Here is a 12,864-nt window from a genome sequence, read left to right as displayed (position 1 = left end):
CTCCAATGGGAACATGCTTGACTTGGTGGAATATTCTACCATTGGCCATGGAGCGGATATCATCGCGCTCCGTTGCGACCGGCATCGCCTTGAGCCTGAATAGGTAGTTCGATATCGAGAGAGAATTTTCTTTGATGGACTAGCAAGTTTCCCCGATGAATAAAAGATAAGCTTTTCGACGCTACGTCGGATCGAGTCGGCCGCTTCCTAACGTCGGTGTTACCGCTGGGACGCCACAAACTGTTGAATTTTAAGAGGCTCTTCCGTGATGGCATTCTATGGTATAGGTATCTGATATGAAGAGATCGTCGGCTCCCGGTTGCTTCCATGAATTCGTAGGGAGTTTATCGATCAGCAAGTACGGTCACGCCCCATACTGTGTATGCACAACTGTCACTCATCTTGTCCAGTTCAGATGCTCAAGGCTGAACTGGCTGGTCAGACTGGGGTTGTTTACCCCAGTTATTTGCGCCTTACTCTCAGACAACGTTGCGGGTTACATCATAGTCGAGCTCACGAGACAATTTGCAACGTTGAGAGCAAATCCCAACAGACGTCTACCAGCGTGGGTTAGCGCCTTAGTTCTTTATCCCCGCATTCATCTCCACGATGCCCTCAAGGGTGATTGGGGTTCAGACTCCAGACTCCAGACTCCAGGTCTCCAGCCCGGCCCTTTCTTCACCGCATGTCACTGACACTGTTGATTGGACCAGATGAAGCTTTCTCTGTAGCCCTGAAATTGGCTATGTATGCAAGTTTGATTGAATATTCCGCTTTTAACTTTGACTATGTGGGCGTCTATCGGATAACCGCATCTGGCGCTTTATATTGTGCACCGTGAGGTTGAAAAATAAAAACATAGAAAATTGTAAAGTGTCACATGGGATGTGTGGCCATAAAAGGGGTTGTCCATGCAAAGACAAGGCCACTGTCCCACCCTAATCTCATCTGGTTATCTTGCATGTCGTCCGTTCAATCACGAGTTGGCAATGGAAGACACGGCTTGCCGGAGCCGGTAAAGCGCCGTACATACACATTAGAAGTATATCAAGGAAGTCTCTCAAGGCTTCATCTTTCCACAAGCACACCACACGTCGTTATCTCTTATGTGTTCGGCGTTGTATCGCCCCATCTTCCTGCATCAACTGGTTTGGCGAGTTCTAGACTTATGCGAGTTTTCCGTGAAGAATCCTGTTGTGGATTTGATATGCCACATTTAAACAGTTCAATCCATAGAACCGGATCTGACCTGTCACTGCCATTGCTCCGAGCTGACTTCAGCCGCTGTATTTCGAAATAATGGTCTGATACTCACAAGTTCGGCTCTGAATATGCAGAGTCACGCCAGTATTCGTCTTGATTGACATGCGACATGGTAATCGGTGGTGCTTTCTGCAGCAGGATCGAATGCGATACCGAGGGAATGACTCATCGGATGAAATCATGCAATCATTTGCTATCCATCATATCCATGAGTTGCTGCTCCTCGTCGACCGCGGTAGTACCGTTACCGCTCCCCATGCCCCTCTTCTGAAGCTCCCCATCTATCACTTTTCGCGTAGGCATGCTCGTGCTGAGATCGGGCATTTCTTCCTTGAACTTGTGCAAATAGTTTTCCACGCTTCGCATTCCCACAACAAGGAACCCGAGCTCTTCTCGATCAACGTCGAAAACCTCCCACCATTCACATTCCGGCATTTTGGCACCCACATCTCGAGCTGCGTTGTAAATGGCAGCAGTAGCAAGCGCATGGGGTTGGTGGGTGAGATACAACATCTGAGGTGAGAGGAGAGCCGTGTTCAAATATTGAATCGTGCGCAGAGATATAATGGACTTGGGCTGCGCGAGAAAGTCCAGCGTCTGTAGGTAAGTGACTGCTAGTGGATGAGGCAATGAGACGTGGGTGTCGAATGAAAGTGTGTAGAGAATCCGAGCTTCAATGGCCAGGATGCGGGTCTGAAAGCTGTGATAGTCGGCCTCGGGCACGTAATAGGACCTGGGGTCATTCTTGGGACTGCCTTGGATGTGCAAAAAGGATGAGTTCACAGATAGGAGGTAAGCGTAAACATTAGATATGTCGCGTGATGACCGAGGTTGAGGTCCCATCTTGGCAACCAGATAAAGAGTGGCAGCAGATGTGTCCTTGAAGCACGAGTTAGTATCACCAGAGACTTAAGGAGGCTTTAGAGTGGTAAAGAACATACACTAAACTCATTTGTCATTGGGGAATCAACAAGCCAATAACGCGCTAAAATGACGTTTGCCTGCGCTGTAACAGACTGAGGGAGCTCTAAGAGCTGACCAGCAGCTTGTGTGAGGCATTGCGAAGTGATGAAGATTGTATCTTGAAGATCTTGCGGTAGAGATGAGAATGACGATTTATGATATAGCTGAGATGCCGTTGCAAGAGGGTTCAAGAGATGAGCCATACTGTAGTACCTTTTTCGATGTATTGCAAGTTGGTCGAACGCGATGCTACGAAGGAGGAAGGTTTAAGTTGAAGTTTGGCGAGGCTGAGAAGCTCTACAATCCCTAATGCTTGTGGAGCCGCTAGGGGGACAAATCAGTGTGGAGGATCCCTGCACCTATAGCTAGCAAGTACTACAGTAGTGCTCATGATAACTTTCCTGGCTAGGATAGTATGGACTGTTACTATTCGAAAGTTACTCTGTGGATCAGAAATATCTTGACCAAATTTAATTGACCTTGAATTTAGTTCAAAAATGTTATATGATTTGTGCTACTGAGCATGATGGACTAAGTGCTAAATGTGCGCAATGCCATCATGACATCTCCTATGATCCCACCTTTACATAGTAGGTAGCTTTTGTGACCAAGAACCAAGCACAGCTGACTATAAGTAGGTTAGTACCTAAGTACTAAGCAGAGGTGATACAACCTTCCAAAGCACTAACTGCAATTTCTAGGTACTTACTAACCTACTAAGGTATTTATTGGCATCCTTAATCAAGTCTCATCACTGCCACCGAGCTGCCACATGCAATAATCGAAAGGGCCACTGAAACAGTGGCCAGGATGATACTGCATTATAGTTCATACCTGTAGCCTTTTTGATGCTGAAAATTAAAAGAATTTTGATCATCTACCCGCTACTTAAACATACCTAGGTACTACCTAGGTAGGTAGATATCATTAGTAGGTAATATCAATAATCTTGAAAGCTAGAGGTACACAATGATTGGGCACTTCCACGTTAGGTCAGGCACGCGGGGAACCTGCATTGCATGGACTTTGACAGGACAGCTTCGGTACGTACCGAACTAAGAGCCGTTGTGGAGCTTTGCCAACAACACAACACAACACCACCGACCAACACCTGACACCACACGACGATATCGGACCGTACCTTGCTTTATAGTACGAGGTACAGCATAACCAATCACTAGCCAATTCTTCTCGTCACTGCGAGCCCTCAAATCTCAGTACTCCACACACAATGAGCGTTTCTATCCCCCCCTCACCAGGTGAGGAAACACCAGCATTCGACCTCAACCTTCAGCATGGCCATAAAGATCTCGTCCAGGCCGTCGCATTCAACACTTATGGCGATCGCTGCGCAACCGGCTCAGTAGATGGTAAGATCCGTGTCTTCAACCGCCACAAAGATGGCACATGGCGTCTTTGCGATACCTGGACTGCGCATGGCGGAGAGATTCTAGAGGTAACGCAGCCCCCCTTTCGAAGAAAGGAAAAAAGCCCCTTGTCTCCAAATATTCTTTACTCTCTGTGTCATCCTGTCGCACATGCATGCTGACCTCTTGTTTCCTTAATTTCCAGATTCAATGGCTTCCTGCAACGGTGTATCCCAACTTGATCGCTTCTCTCGGCATTGAAGGTTGGTTTCGACTTTGGGCCGAGGACCCTTCCGCCGCACCGGGTCGAAGGTTCTGCACTGGACGTGCTGGTAATGGAAAACCAGCGTTCGATACGCGATCTAACAAAGCACCCTACCGATCTTTCTCAATGAAGTACAATGAAGAGACACGGCATACGTACCTAGCTCTTCTTGCGACTGATGGCCGTCTAACAGTATATGAAAACGATCAGCCTGAGAATCTTTCCGAATATGCATCTATCGATGAGTTCAGCGTTGCGCCAAAACCGAATAGAGGAGAGGAGCTAGCATTCCGTATCCGCTTTGACCCAAATCCTGAGCCCTGCTATACAGCTCTGCGAGCAGGCGTACCTTCAGACTCCCTCGGCCTTGTAGTTGCTGCAATGGATACTGTCAAAGTATATCGATCGCGTGATATTGTCGCATCATCCATGGGCGTTCAGCAAACCCAGAAGGAATTCTATCTTGCGGTAGAATTGACTGGTCACAGAGGCTTAGTGCGGGATGTAGCGTGGGCGGCTGGGAATATTAGAGGCTATGATGTTGTAGCAACAGCCTGTCAAGACGGCTACGCACGTGTCTTCCGCATCGAGACACCCTACTCAGACGACGATGGGAAATCATGGTCTGCAGCTGATCTTCTGAGGTCTGCCCCTCACTTATCAACAAGAGACTCCACGCCCCAGTTGAGGACCAACGGAACAGCGACACCGACGGAGAAACAAGCGACAACACCACAACTCCAACCCTCTCACAGCTATCATCAACACCATAACTCGAGTCTCAGCGCAAGCCTCGCAAAGTCTGGCTCTCATAATGATCGGCAATGGTCGGGCCAGCCAGGCCAGGTCAAGCACCAGTTCGCAGAGATATCCAAGCTTGACAACCATCGCACCCCAGTGTGGCGTGTTGGTTTTGACGATGATGGCCATATCTTGGGCAGTACTGGCGACGATGGACGGCTGCTGTGCTATCGTCAGACTCCTAATGGCGCATGGGCCAAGAGCTCAGAGTTGGCGGTGCAAAAGGCACGTATGGCCACCCCATGAGATTGTTGTGATCAAAACAGGCAGTCAACTTCTTGAATCAACATATAGATCAATCGGCCGGTTCTCTATTGACACAACATATTTGAGGTCCGCATCCTGGTGTGATGTCCCTCACTCAATCCCTCGATTGAGCTGACAGCCCAGGCCTTCACCTGGCGTCAGGAGCGTCTTCTCGTTTCTAATTGTATTCGACATATATTTGTGGAAAGATGGCGTAAAAGCAACTGCTGCCTGCCCGACTCGTCAGTACCACCTCCAACTATATATAACACCTTTGGTACACAGCAGCAACAAGCAACACAGCTCAGTCGCTGGTCGGCCGAGTCATAAGCGTCATCATTGATAAGCAGCGGATTGTGTCCTTACTTGGATAACGCCCTGTGGTCATGATAATACCAAGTAAATATTCTGCCAATTATGGCCATTGGTAAATGTTCTGGATAATCACAAGGCGAGTCCAACCAGCAGCCTAACCCGGTTCATGCCATGGTAGCTTCCCTTTTAACAGTCCCATTCACCTTTGAACTCTATTTTAAGGTATGATGTTTCTCCAACGACTACAGTGATGGACAGCACTTGCCGGCTGCTTCCAGAGTTGAAGAGTGTAGATTTCTGATAGTCACGCTTTCACTATGGTGGGCTGGTATTTCAAGATGCGCCGTTCTCGACTGGAGTTCGCCGTCTTTTGCTACAAGTGAGAATGTGTGTTTGAGTGCCGCATAAAGAGAATGGGCTTGGATGGAAACCTATTTGTGTTTGTTAATGATAAAGAGGGCACTGTCAATCTTTGAAGACAAAACAAAGAGGAGTGATCTTACTGATACTACTTGAGAGATACATACATCACTCTTCTTCTTCACCTTGAAAGTGACATATCCTGTAATGTGGTGTGTATATGCTATGTTAGACTCGGGTTGACGCACAAATATCTTGCAGGAGTTACTTGAATGGATCAAGACGTTGATTATGTACAATTCACAATGAAAACTTGGTAATATTCAAAAAGTTTGTATTTTCGAGTAGTCATACTATCTTCGGAACCGATTGCTGGCCCATATGCTCTCGTTGGTTTGTTGTGACCATCCCTCTCTTGGTATTTCATGCAAGTTTAGCAATCTTAAAAAGAAACAAAGAAACCCCCCAACGCCATTCATGAGTCGAATTTATGATTTCGCGTTTAAAAACGTCTTGTGCTTTTCGTGTCCTTCTCGTCAGGATGGGTGTGGCGTCAGATAATTCATATCTCTGACATGTGACTGTGGCTGACTGTATCCCCACACCCTTTCAACGACATGTCTTCATGACATGACGCTTTTCATATCCCTGATGTCGCACATCCCCTAATTATCCTTTTTATCCTCTTATCGTTATGTTAATTGTCGTACTACCTAAGCAGCATCAGCGCTGGCAGCAGGTTGAACAATCTTGGTGGCCTGAGAACCAGCACGGATAATGCGCTGGCCAGCAGAGTCGTTCATGTAGGTAATATCCTTGTTCTCGAACTGAGCACGCTTCCAGATTTCAACCTCGCAACCACCGCGGAGGACACCAACACGCATGGTAGACAGAAGGTTGTGGGCAGCGTTGGAGTGAAGGTAAACACCACCGTTGAAGATAGCAGTGGCATCCTTTCCGATGGCAGAATTGATGAGGGCTTTGCCACCAGGGTGGTCCTTGATAAAGTCGGTAACATCGTGGATGACGCCGGCAATAGCAACAAGACCCTTTCCAGCCTTGGACTGGGCAACGAAGTCGTCCCAGTCAACAACGGGAAGCTGCTCAAGAGGAATACCCCAATCAAGGGTGGCACGCTTCTGGTCGAGCTTCTTCTGGAGCTGCTGGACACGACCCTTCTCGATTTCGTTGGCACGGAACTCCTTCAGCTCGTAGGCAAGACCGAGCTGCTTCCAGAGCCAGATGCTCCACTTGGTAGGGTCGTACTGCCACCACTCAATAGCGTTGCGGTAATCGGAGGGGAACTCGTGGTGGAAGTTGTGGTAACCCTCACCAAGGGTGACAAGAGCGGTGATAACGTGGTCACGAGGAGAGTTGCGATCATCGAAAGGCTGGTCGCCGAGCCAGTGGGCAAGAGAGTTGACACAGAAGGTAGCCTGCTGGACGAAGCAAACACGGAGGATACCAGCATAGACGAGGCCACCCCACCAGTCACCCCAGCCGAGGCCGGCAACGAGAGCAGGGAAAGCGAGAGCCATGAAGAGAACGCACTTGATATAGTTCTTGTGCTGCCAGACGACGACGGGGTCCTCGTTGAGATCGGTGATATCAGTTCGGCCCTGGCGCTTGGGGTTCTGCTTGAGGACCATCCAGCCCATGTGGGAGTACATGAGACCCTTGCGAACGGAGTAGGGGTCCTTGTCGGTATCGGTATATCGGTGGTGAACTCGGTGGCCATAAGACCACCATCGGATGGAGCCCTGGACGGCGCCGGCGCCGACGGCAGCAAGGTAAACCTTGAGAGGAGTTGTGCCTTTGTAGGCGGAGTGAGACCACATTCGGTGGTAACCTGGAATACGTGAGTTTCAAATTCGTGGAATTCTAGAACTGCCTCGACGATTGAACTTACCAGCAGTAATACCGAGACCAGTGTGGACATAATAGAAGACAGCCCAGAGAGCGGTCTTGAGCTGGAGAGGAACCCAGTAGGCGGAGATGAAGCCCATCAAGGGAACGAAAACAACAAGTGTTGTGTTGAGCCAGTTGATGTGCTGAGGCCAGTTGCTCCAGGTCATAGGAGTATCGGAGATGTGAGGCTTGTTGGCGTCCTTCTTGGCAGCGCCGGCTCGAAGAGGGACATAGTCTTTGGTGCCATCAGGGAATGGCGAGGCATTCTTGCCCGCAGCAGTAGCTGTCGCCATGTCGGTTGAGTTGCCGATGGCAAGTATCGTCGACTTTGATATAAAGTCCCAACACACAAGAACCCAGGGTTGTTGGCTACTCAAAAGAGTGATGGGGGACAATAAACCCTCTTAGGATAACGGATATCCTAAACTAAGGGTGAAGAGGGATAAGGATTGAAGGAGGTTGTTCGAGAGGAGGAATTCAGGTCGTGTTGGGGTGGTGGACTCTAAAAGGGCTTTATACTATTAGACCCTCGCCGGAGCTGGGCGAAGAGGATATGTAGGAAGAGGAAGCGGTAGGGACTGGGGAGGGGTGTGGATGTTGATTACGTGGGTGTGAGGCGTGAAAGATGAGACAAGTGGAGGGACAAGTGGATAGAGGGTCAAAGACAGCGACAGCACCTTTCAGTGAGGAGGGAGGCAAAGAAAAGACGAGTCTAGTTCTGGGTTCAAGGTGGAGCTTTGACGGATAAGCCTTGTCGCAGAGGCGAATTCAAGGTTGGGGGGAGGCACGAGCAGTCGAGCTGGGGTTTGTGAATTGACGACCCTGAAGTCTGAAGGCAAATGAGCTTCAAACAGCCAATGTCAGGTGTTTGCCGGTGTCTATCACAATGGAGCGACAAGACAAGATCGGACGATGGAAGGCCGGTATGTACCCAAACTGTAAGCTCTTCGTGCTATGATCTGGAAGCTTGATGTTGGGGCAAGCTTGTATTCTGTTGAAGTTCAACTGATAGGCACAATCCAATCTTGTCTAAGATGTCATGATGCAATATTGGCACGACTTGTTACAGACCTCGGCCTTTCAATTGAATCAAAGCGCTTTGCTTGTGAAGATTGATGAGAATGAATGGCGTATTCTCCTTATCAGAGGCATAGATGCCTGTTATTGGCATTCTTGACGTGAGTGTGAAGGTTGGAGGTTGAATTGCGTATGTGGCACACACCCCACCGTAACTTTAGTGACAAGGGGAGAAAATCCATTGGGGATATGGACGGGCGGAAAAGAAAAGAAAAAAAGGCAACTGCACTTCGATTCACATCACGACCTAACCGACGGGGCCGTCAATACCAGTCTAAGGTAGGTATAGGCCAGTCCCGTCTTTCCGTTCCGATAGCTTCCTAGTAACGATCCATCCCGCCTCGTACAGAAGAGAGGTATCATGAATAAAGGGAAAAGTGACATTGGCTTGTACTGCACACAGATTCAAGGGTTCGATTTGTTGGCATTCGCGCACACGAATATATCATGGGGAATTTGTCGATCATCAGGCAAAGCGAGACAATACTCTGATATGTAGTCTACATACCTCTTGATTCCAGAACCGATATGTACCAATGGATCATGATAAGGTCTTCTCTACACTGGCATAGTCCAGTCCTCAGCTGTATGTAAGTGCTGCAGCGTCTAACAGCCACTGCATATTAGATTACAATACAATACCTTACGATATGATATATCTATCCCCGCTCTCATCTGAGATACCGAGATCTTCCATATGCCCTGACCCTTGAAGAAAACAATGATACCATTAAATCAGCCCATGATAGAAATTTGTTGTGTTGACCATTTCGCCGCAGCGTATTCGACAATTGATGGGCGACGTCGCGTTATCGCTTGTTGCTTGGACATCCATATTCATCATTAAAGTCGCACTAACACGAAAGACTGGGACTGTGACTGAGGCCTGGGTCTTGTAGGTCGACGTCGAACACAACTTCCTGCCTTCCTTCCTCGCCTCAACACGTTTACCTTCGTTGCTTCCATTTCAAGATCCGTACCCACCCTTTCCCCAACAACTTTTCTGGCGGCTCCAATTGGTTGTGGGGCTCGACTAGGTGCCCGTTCAAGCAAACCTTCACTGTCTCTACTTTTTGAGATGTATCTTTTCACTATATTTATCATCAAAGATACACTCGGACTCAGTACCTCCTATCTGGGTAGCCCTGCAAGACTGCAAGAGGCAAGGCGTCAAAGGGAAGCCGGTCGTGCCTTGCAGGGGAAGCTCCCACAAGAAGAGCCGGAGCCGCCTGAAGCTCGGGCTTTGGTGGTTGGATTGAATCGACGTCGATTTTTTCACCTTTTTTTTTTCTTTCCCTTTCCTTCGGGAGGCTTAAAAAAATTCATTGGCTCCACTGAAATCAAAACAGGATGATGCTAATTGATAGAATTGGCTACAGTGGGTTTCTGAATCTGGACTGGCATGACTGTTCGTCCAAAGGGTCCGATAACAATGATAGAGGCTGTCGTTAACTTTGGGAGCTACTATTTGATGAATAAAATCACCAAAGGTACTAACTGCACTGTACTGGCCTGTACATATCACACAAAATAACGGTCAAAGACATTAGGTAACCTCAAGGTATTTGACTGCTATGTCAAAGTGGAAAATTGACCCATGCAGTTGCTCCTGTGTAAATCAACAGACATCGTTTCCATGCCGGCTGGCCGGGCATGCCGAGACTGACTCCCATCCAAGTTTTAACGTTGACGTTTCCACGCTTATATCTCAAAGATCTAGGCTCGACGCCCGCTTCCTGCACAGTCTCCATTAATACAGTGCATACTCGGTTTGATACCGAATATTTGCTCGATGATAGGGATCCCTTGGCTCACATCATTTTCGATACTGCAATTGCAACGTCGTCAACTCCCGATGATATCATGCCATGTACTCAAGTCTTTGATGTCTAATTCGAAACCTCAGGCCACCTTCTTTCCTCCCAAATATTGTTGAATCTCACCTTGTCGTGCTGGTCAATGTAGGGGATCCTTCAACACATCTCTATTCCTCACCCAGCCCTACAGCGAGCTTGTGGTGGTGGTCAATCATGAACCGAATCCTATGTACCCTCTAAACCCCAGATCGAACGATGCCTCGGCCCATTTGCTCACTACCTGACACGATTATCAATGGGTCAGTTATTGGGGTTTCAATTTCTGCCCTCGGCTACAGTGCATACACAATTACCGTCCCCAGCATAGAATTGTTAGTTTCTGTTTCTCCTCATTGGAAACCCTACCTTACTCTGCTCTAACCTCCCTTTGTTCCGAGACCGAGCAGGGGCGATACGTTTCTCGACACCCTGGACTCCCGTCTCCCCCAGCTTTTGTGTTTCTGTTGGGGAAAAACTGCCAAAGATCGGTATTCGCCAAGCCAACCTGTTCCACAGTTGCCTCCAAGTTTGCCATTGTTTTACATCATCGCCTCAGGCAGGAAAAAAGACCTGGTTCAGGTATTCTATCTTCCTTGATGCACACGTGACACATATTTTGACAGATCTTAATGGCTTCCAGAACAATTCCTTCTCGTGGCGCACCTCGGGCGTCCCTCCCTGGTAATTAGCCTCTCTCAATCACTCACACTATCCGTGTCCTTCCCTCCTCCCGAGTGATTAAGCCTGCCTATGTCTCCCTTCTCAAAGTCTCATTGCCGTCAATTGCCTGAACGTTCACTTCGTTCGAAATCTCTCTGCTGTAACAATCACTTTGCATCCTTCTCGGCCTTCTTCTTGGCGCGGGCGCGTGCACCACGGCTCTTCTTCTTTTTTACTACCTCTGGCTGAGACTTCTTGGATTGAGAAGCCTTCAGGGAATCATCTGCCTTGCGCTTTTCCGGTCGCGAAGAAGTAGGTTCTGTGTTTGTAGATTCGTTGGTGGGGATGTCGGTGTTGGCAAGAACATTATGAATTGCAGCTGCAGCCCCTCTCAGCCGATGTCAAGGCAGCACCTCGGTTCCTTTCGTATAGCGCATCCATCGCTGCGAGTTCCCGTTGTCGTGTCTCAAAGTTGATCCAGTCTCCTGCTTTGGGTAGGTTTCTTTCTTGCCCTCTAGGTTGGCCTGGTGCAATGCCCTCCTGTTCACTCTCATCGAATGCACCGGGGTCTTCGTCTTGCTGCATCGCTTGGTCATATGTAATACCAGGGAATCGTTTTGGAACTTGGCGCTTCATTTGCTTGTAAGTCTTGATGAATGGCTTCGGGTAGAAATGCTTGATTAACTCTGTGAGGCGCCCTCCGCCAACAGAGTGTGCTAAGTCTGCAAAAATGTTCATGATTGGATCATCGTCATTTCGACCGTGTTTGAGCGCTGCGTGTAGTAATAACCATCCTTCATCTTGGTCGGTAGGGTTTCCGGTTTGACTGCGAGCATCAGGGTGTCTTTTCTGCCATTGGGCATCGTAGGAGTCGCGGATCATTTGGTCATCGAGGAATGTTTCAAGTCGCGAGCCGCCAATGCAAGATACAAGAGATTGGAATGCGTCGAGTAGAGGTTCGCTTGGTGTCTCGGACCGGAGCGCAGCAAACAGCATGTTGAATGCATGGAGTTCCTTTGAATATGTTTCTAAGAACAGCGTGTAGGGTTGAGTCTGTTTGTTTATTCGGGTCAGCGGAGGAAGTAAAACTTGGATTGCGTGACGCATTTGCAGCGTTGCTTCCTGTTGCTGAAGCAAGTAATCTGGATCCATTGACTTGCGGTATTCATCTAATCGTGCTATATCGTCCGAAATTGACTTAAGTCGATAACCAAGAGTAGTATTATCGCGGTATATAATAATCGCAATATCCTCAAGGCTGTTGGCTAGCGACATTAGAGCACTTTCCGTAAACATAGGTTCTACTGCAAGTGATCTTTCTTTAACCGAGGTTTCCTCAGGCGCAGACTCCAGTATCTTGGCCTTCTCTCGTAGCTTATTTCGATACAATACCAAGATAATTCTTTGTCGGTGTATAGCAGGGATAAGGGGTGCTGTTTCCTTTGTGAATAATTTGGTGATATTTTCAATGAACTGGTCTTCACTTTCGGGAGCTGTTGATGCAACAAATAGGTTGAGCCAGGTGGAGTTACTGTCTAGCTAATCTTCCTTTGAGGTTCTCTTTGTGACCTCGATGGTTCTCTATCGTCGCCGAGGAGTCATTGACGTTCGGGCTTCTTGCAGATGTGGTAGTCGCAAAGTCATGAAATCGGCATCATTAAGTTCAGATAATGCGTCAGTCATTGGTACTACTGAATGGCTGTTTGGCCTGGTGCCAATAAAGACTGGGTTAGCTTTGTCGAAAGCATACTTGTCGATTGCGTGCCCGGCATATTGGAGAATT

The 12,864-nt window shown here is 48.2% G+C and overlaps 4 protein-coding genes across 4 annotated transcripts; 1 reads left to right on the top strand and 3 right to left on the bottom strand.

Annotated features, from left to right (window-relative positions):
* Positions 1 to 1,449: 1,449 nt before the first annotated feature.
* FSST1_011842 (cyclin-like protein) lies at positions 1,450 to 2,429 on the bottom strand (the record flags this gene model as incomplete). Its single annotated transcript, XM_083235011.1, has 2 exons — positions 1,450 to 2,142; positions 2,205 to 2,429. The coding sequence occupies 2 exons, from the start codon at positions 2,427 to 2,429 to the stop codon at positions 1,450 to 1,452; spliced, it is 918 nt and encodes a 305-aa protein (XP_083081538.1).
* Positions 2,430 to 3,457: 1,028 nt separating this feature from the next.
* On the top strand, positions 3,458 to 4,905 carry FSST1_011841 (WD40-repeat-containing domain protein; the record flags this gene model as incomplete). The annotated part of the gene is made up of 2 exons (XM_083235010.1): positions 3,458 to 3,682; positions 3,799 to 4,905. 2 exons carry the CDS (start codon positions 3,458 to 3,460, stop codon positions 4,903 to 4,905), a joined length of 1,332 nt encoding a protein of 443 aa, XP_083081537.1.
* A 1,388-nt stretch (positions 4,906 to 6,293) lies between these two features.
* Positions 6,294 to 7,781, bottom strand: FSST1_011840 (stearoyl-CoA 9-desaturase; the record flags this gene model as incomplete). The annotated part of the gene is made up of 2 exons (XM_083235009.1): positions 6,294 to 7,429; positions 7,490 to 7,781. The coding sequence occupies 2 exons, from the start codon at positions 7,779 to 7,781 to the stop codon at positions 6,294 to 6,296; spliced, it is 1,428 nt and encodes a 475-aa protein (XP_083081536.1).
* A 3,666-nt stretch (positions 7,782 to 11,447) lies between these two features.
* Positions 11,448 to 12,077, bottom strand: FSST1_011839 (uncharacterized protein; the record flags this gene model as incomplete). The annotated part of the gene is made up of 1 exon (XM_083235008.1): positions 11,448 to 12,077. One exon carries the CDS (start codon positions 12,075 to 12,077, stop codon positions 11,448 to 11,450), a length of 630 nt encoding a protein of 209 aa, XP_083081535.1.
* Between the last annotated feature and the right edge of the window lie 787 nt (positions 12,078 to 12,864).

Source organism: Fusarium sambucinum, chromosome III (assembly GCF_050947815.1).
Source record: "Fusarium sambucinum isolate potato_lamoka chromosome III, whole genome shotgun sequence".
Taxonomy (NCBI): Eukaryota; Fungi; Ascomycota; class Sordariomycetes; order Hypocreales; family Nectriaceae; genus Fusarium; species Fusarium sambucinum.
The sequence above is the reverse complement of the archived record's forward strand: the minus strand, read 5'-3'. Positions and strand labels throughout refer to the sequence as shown.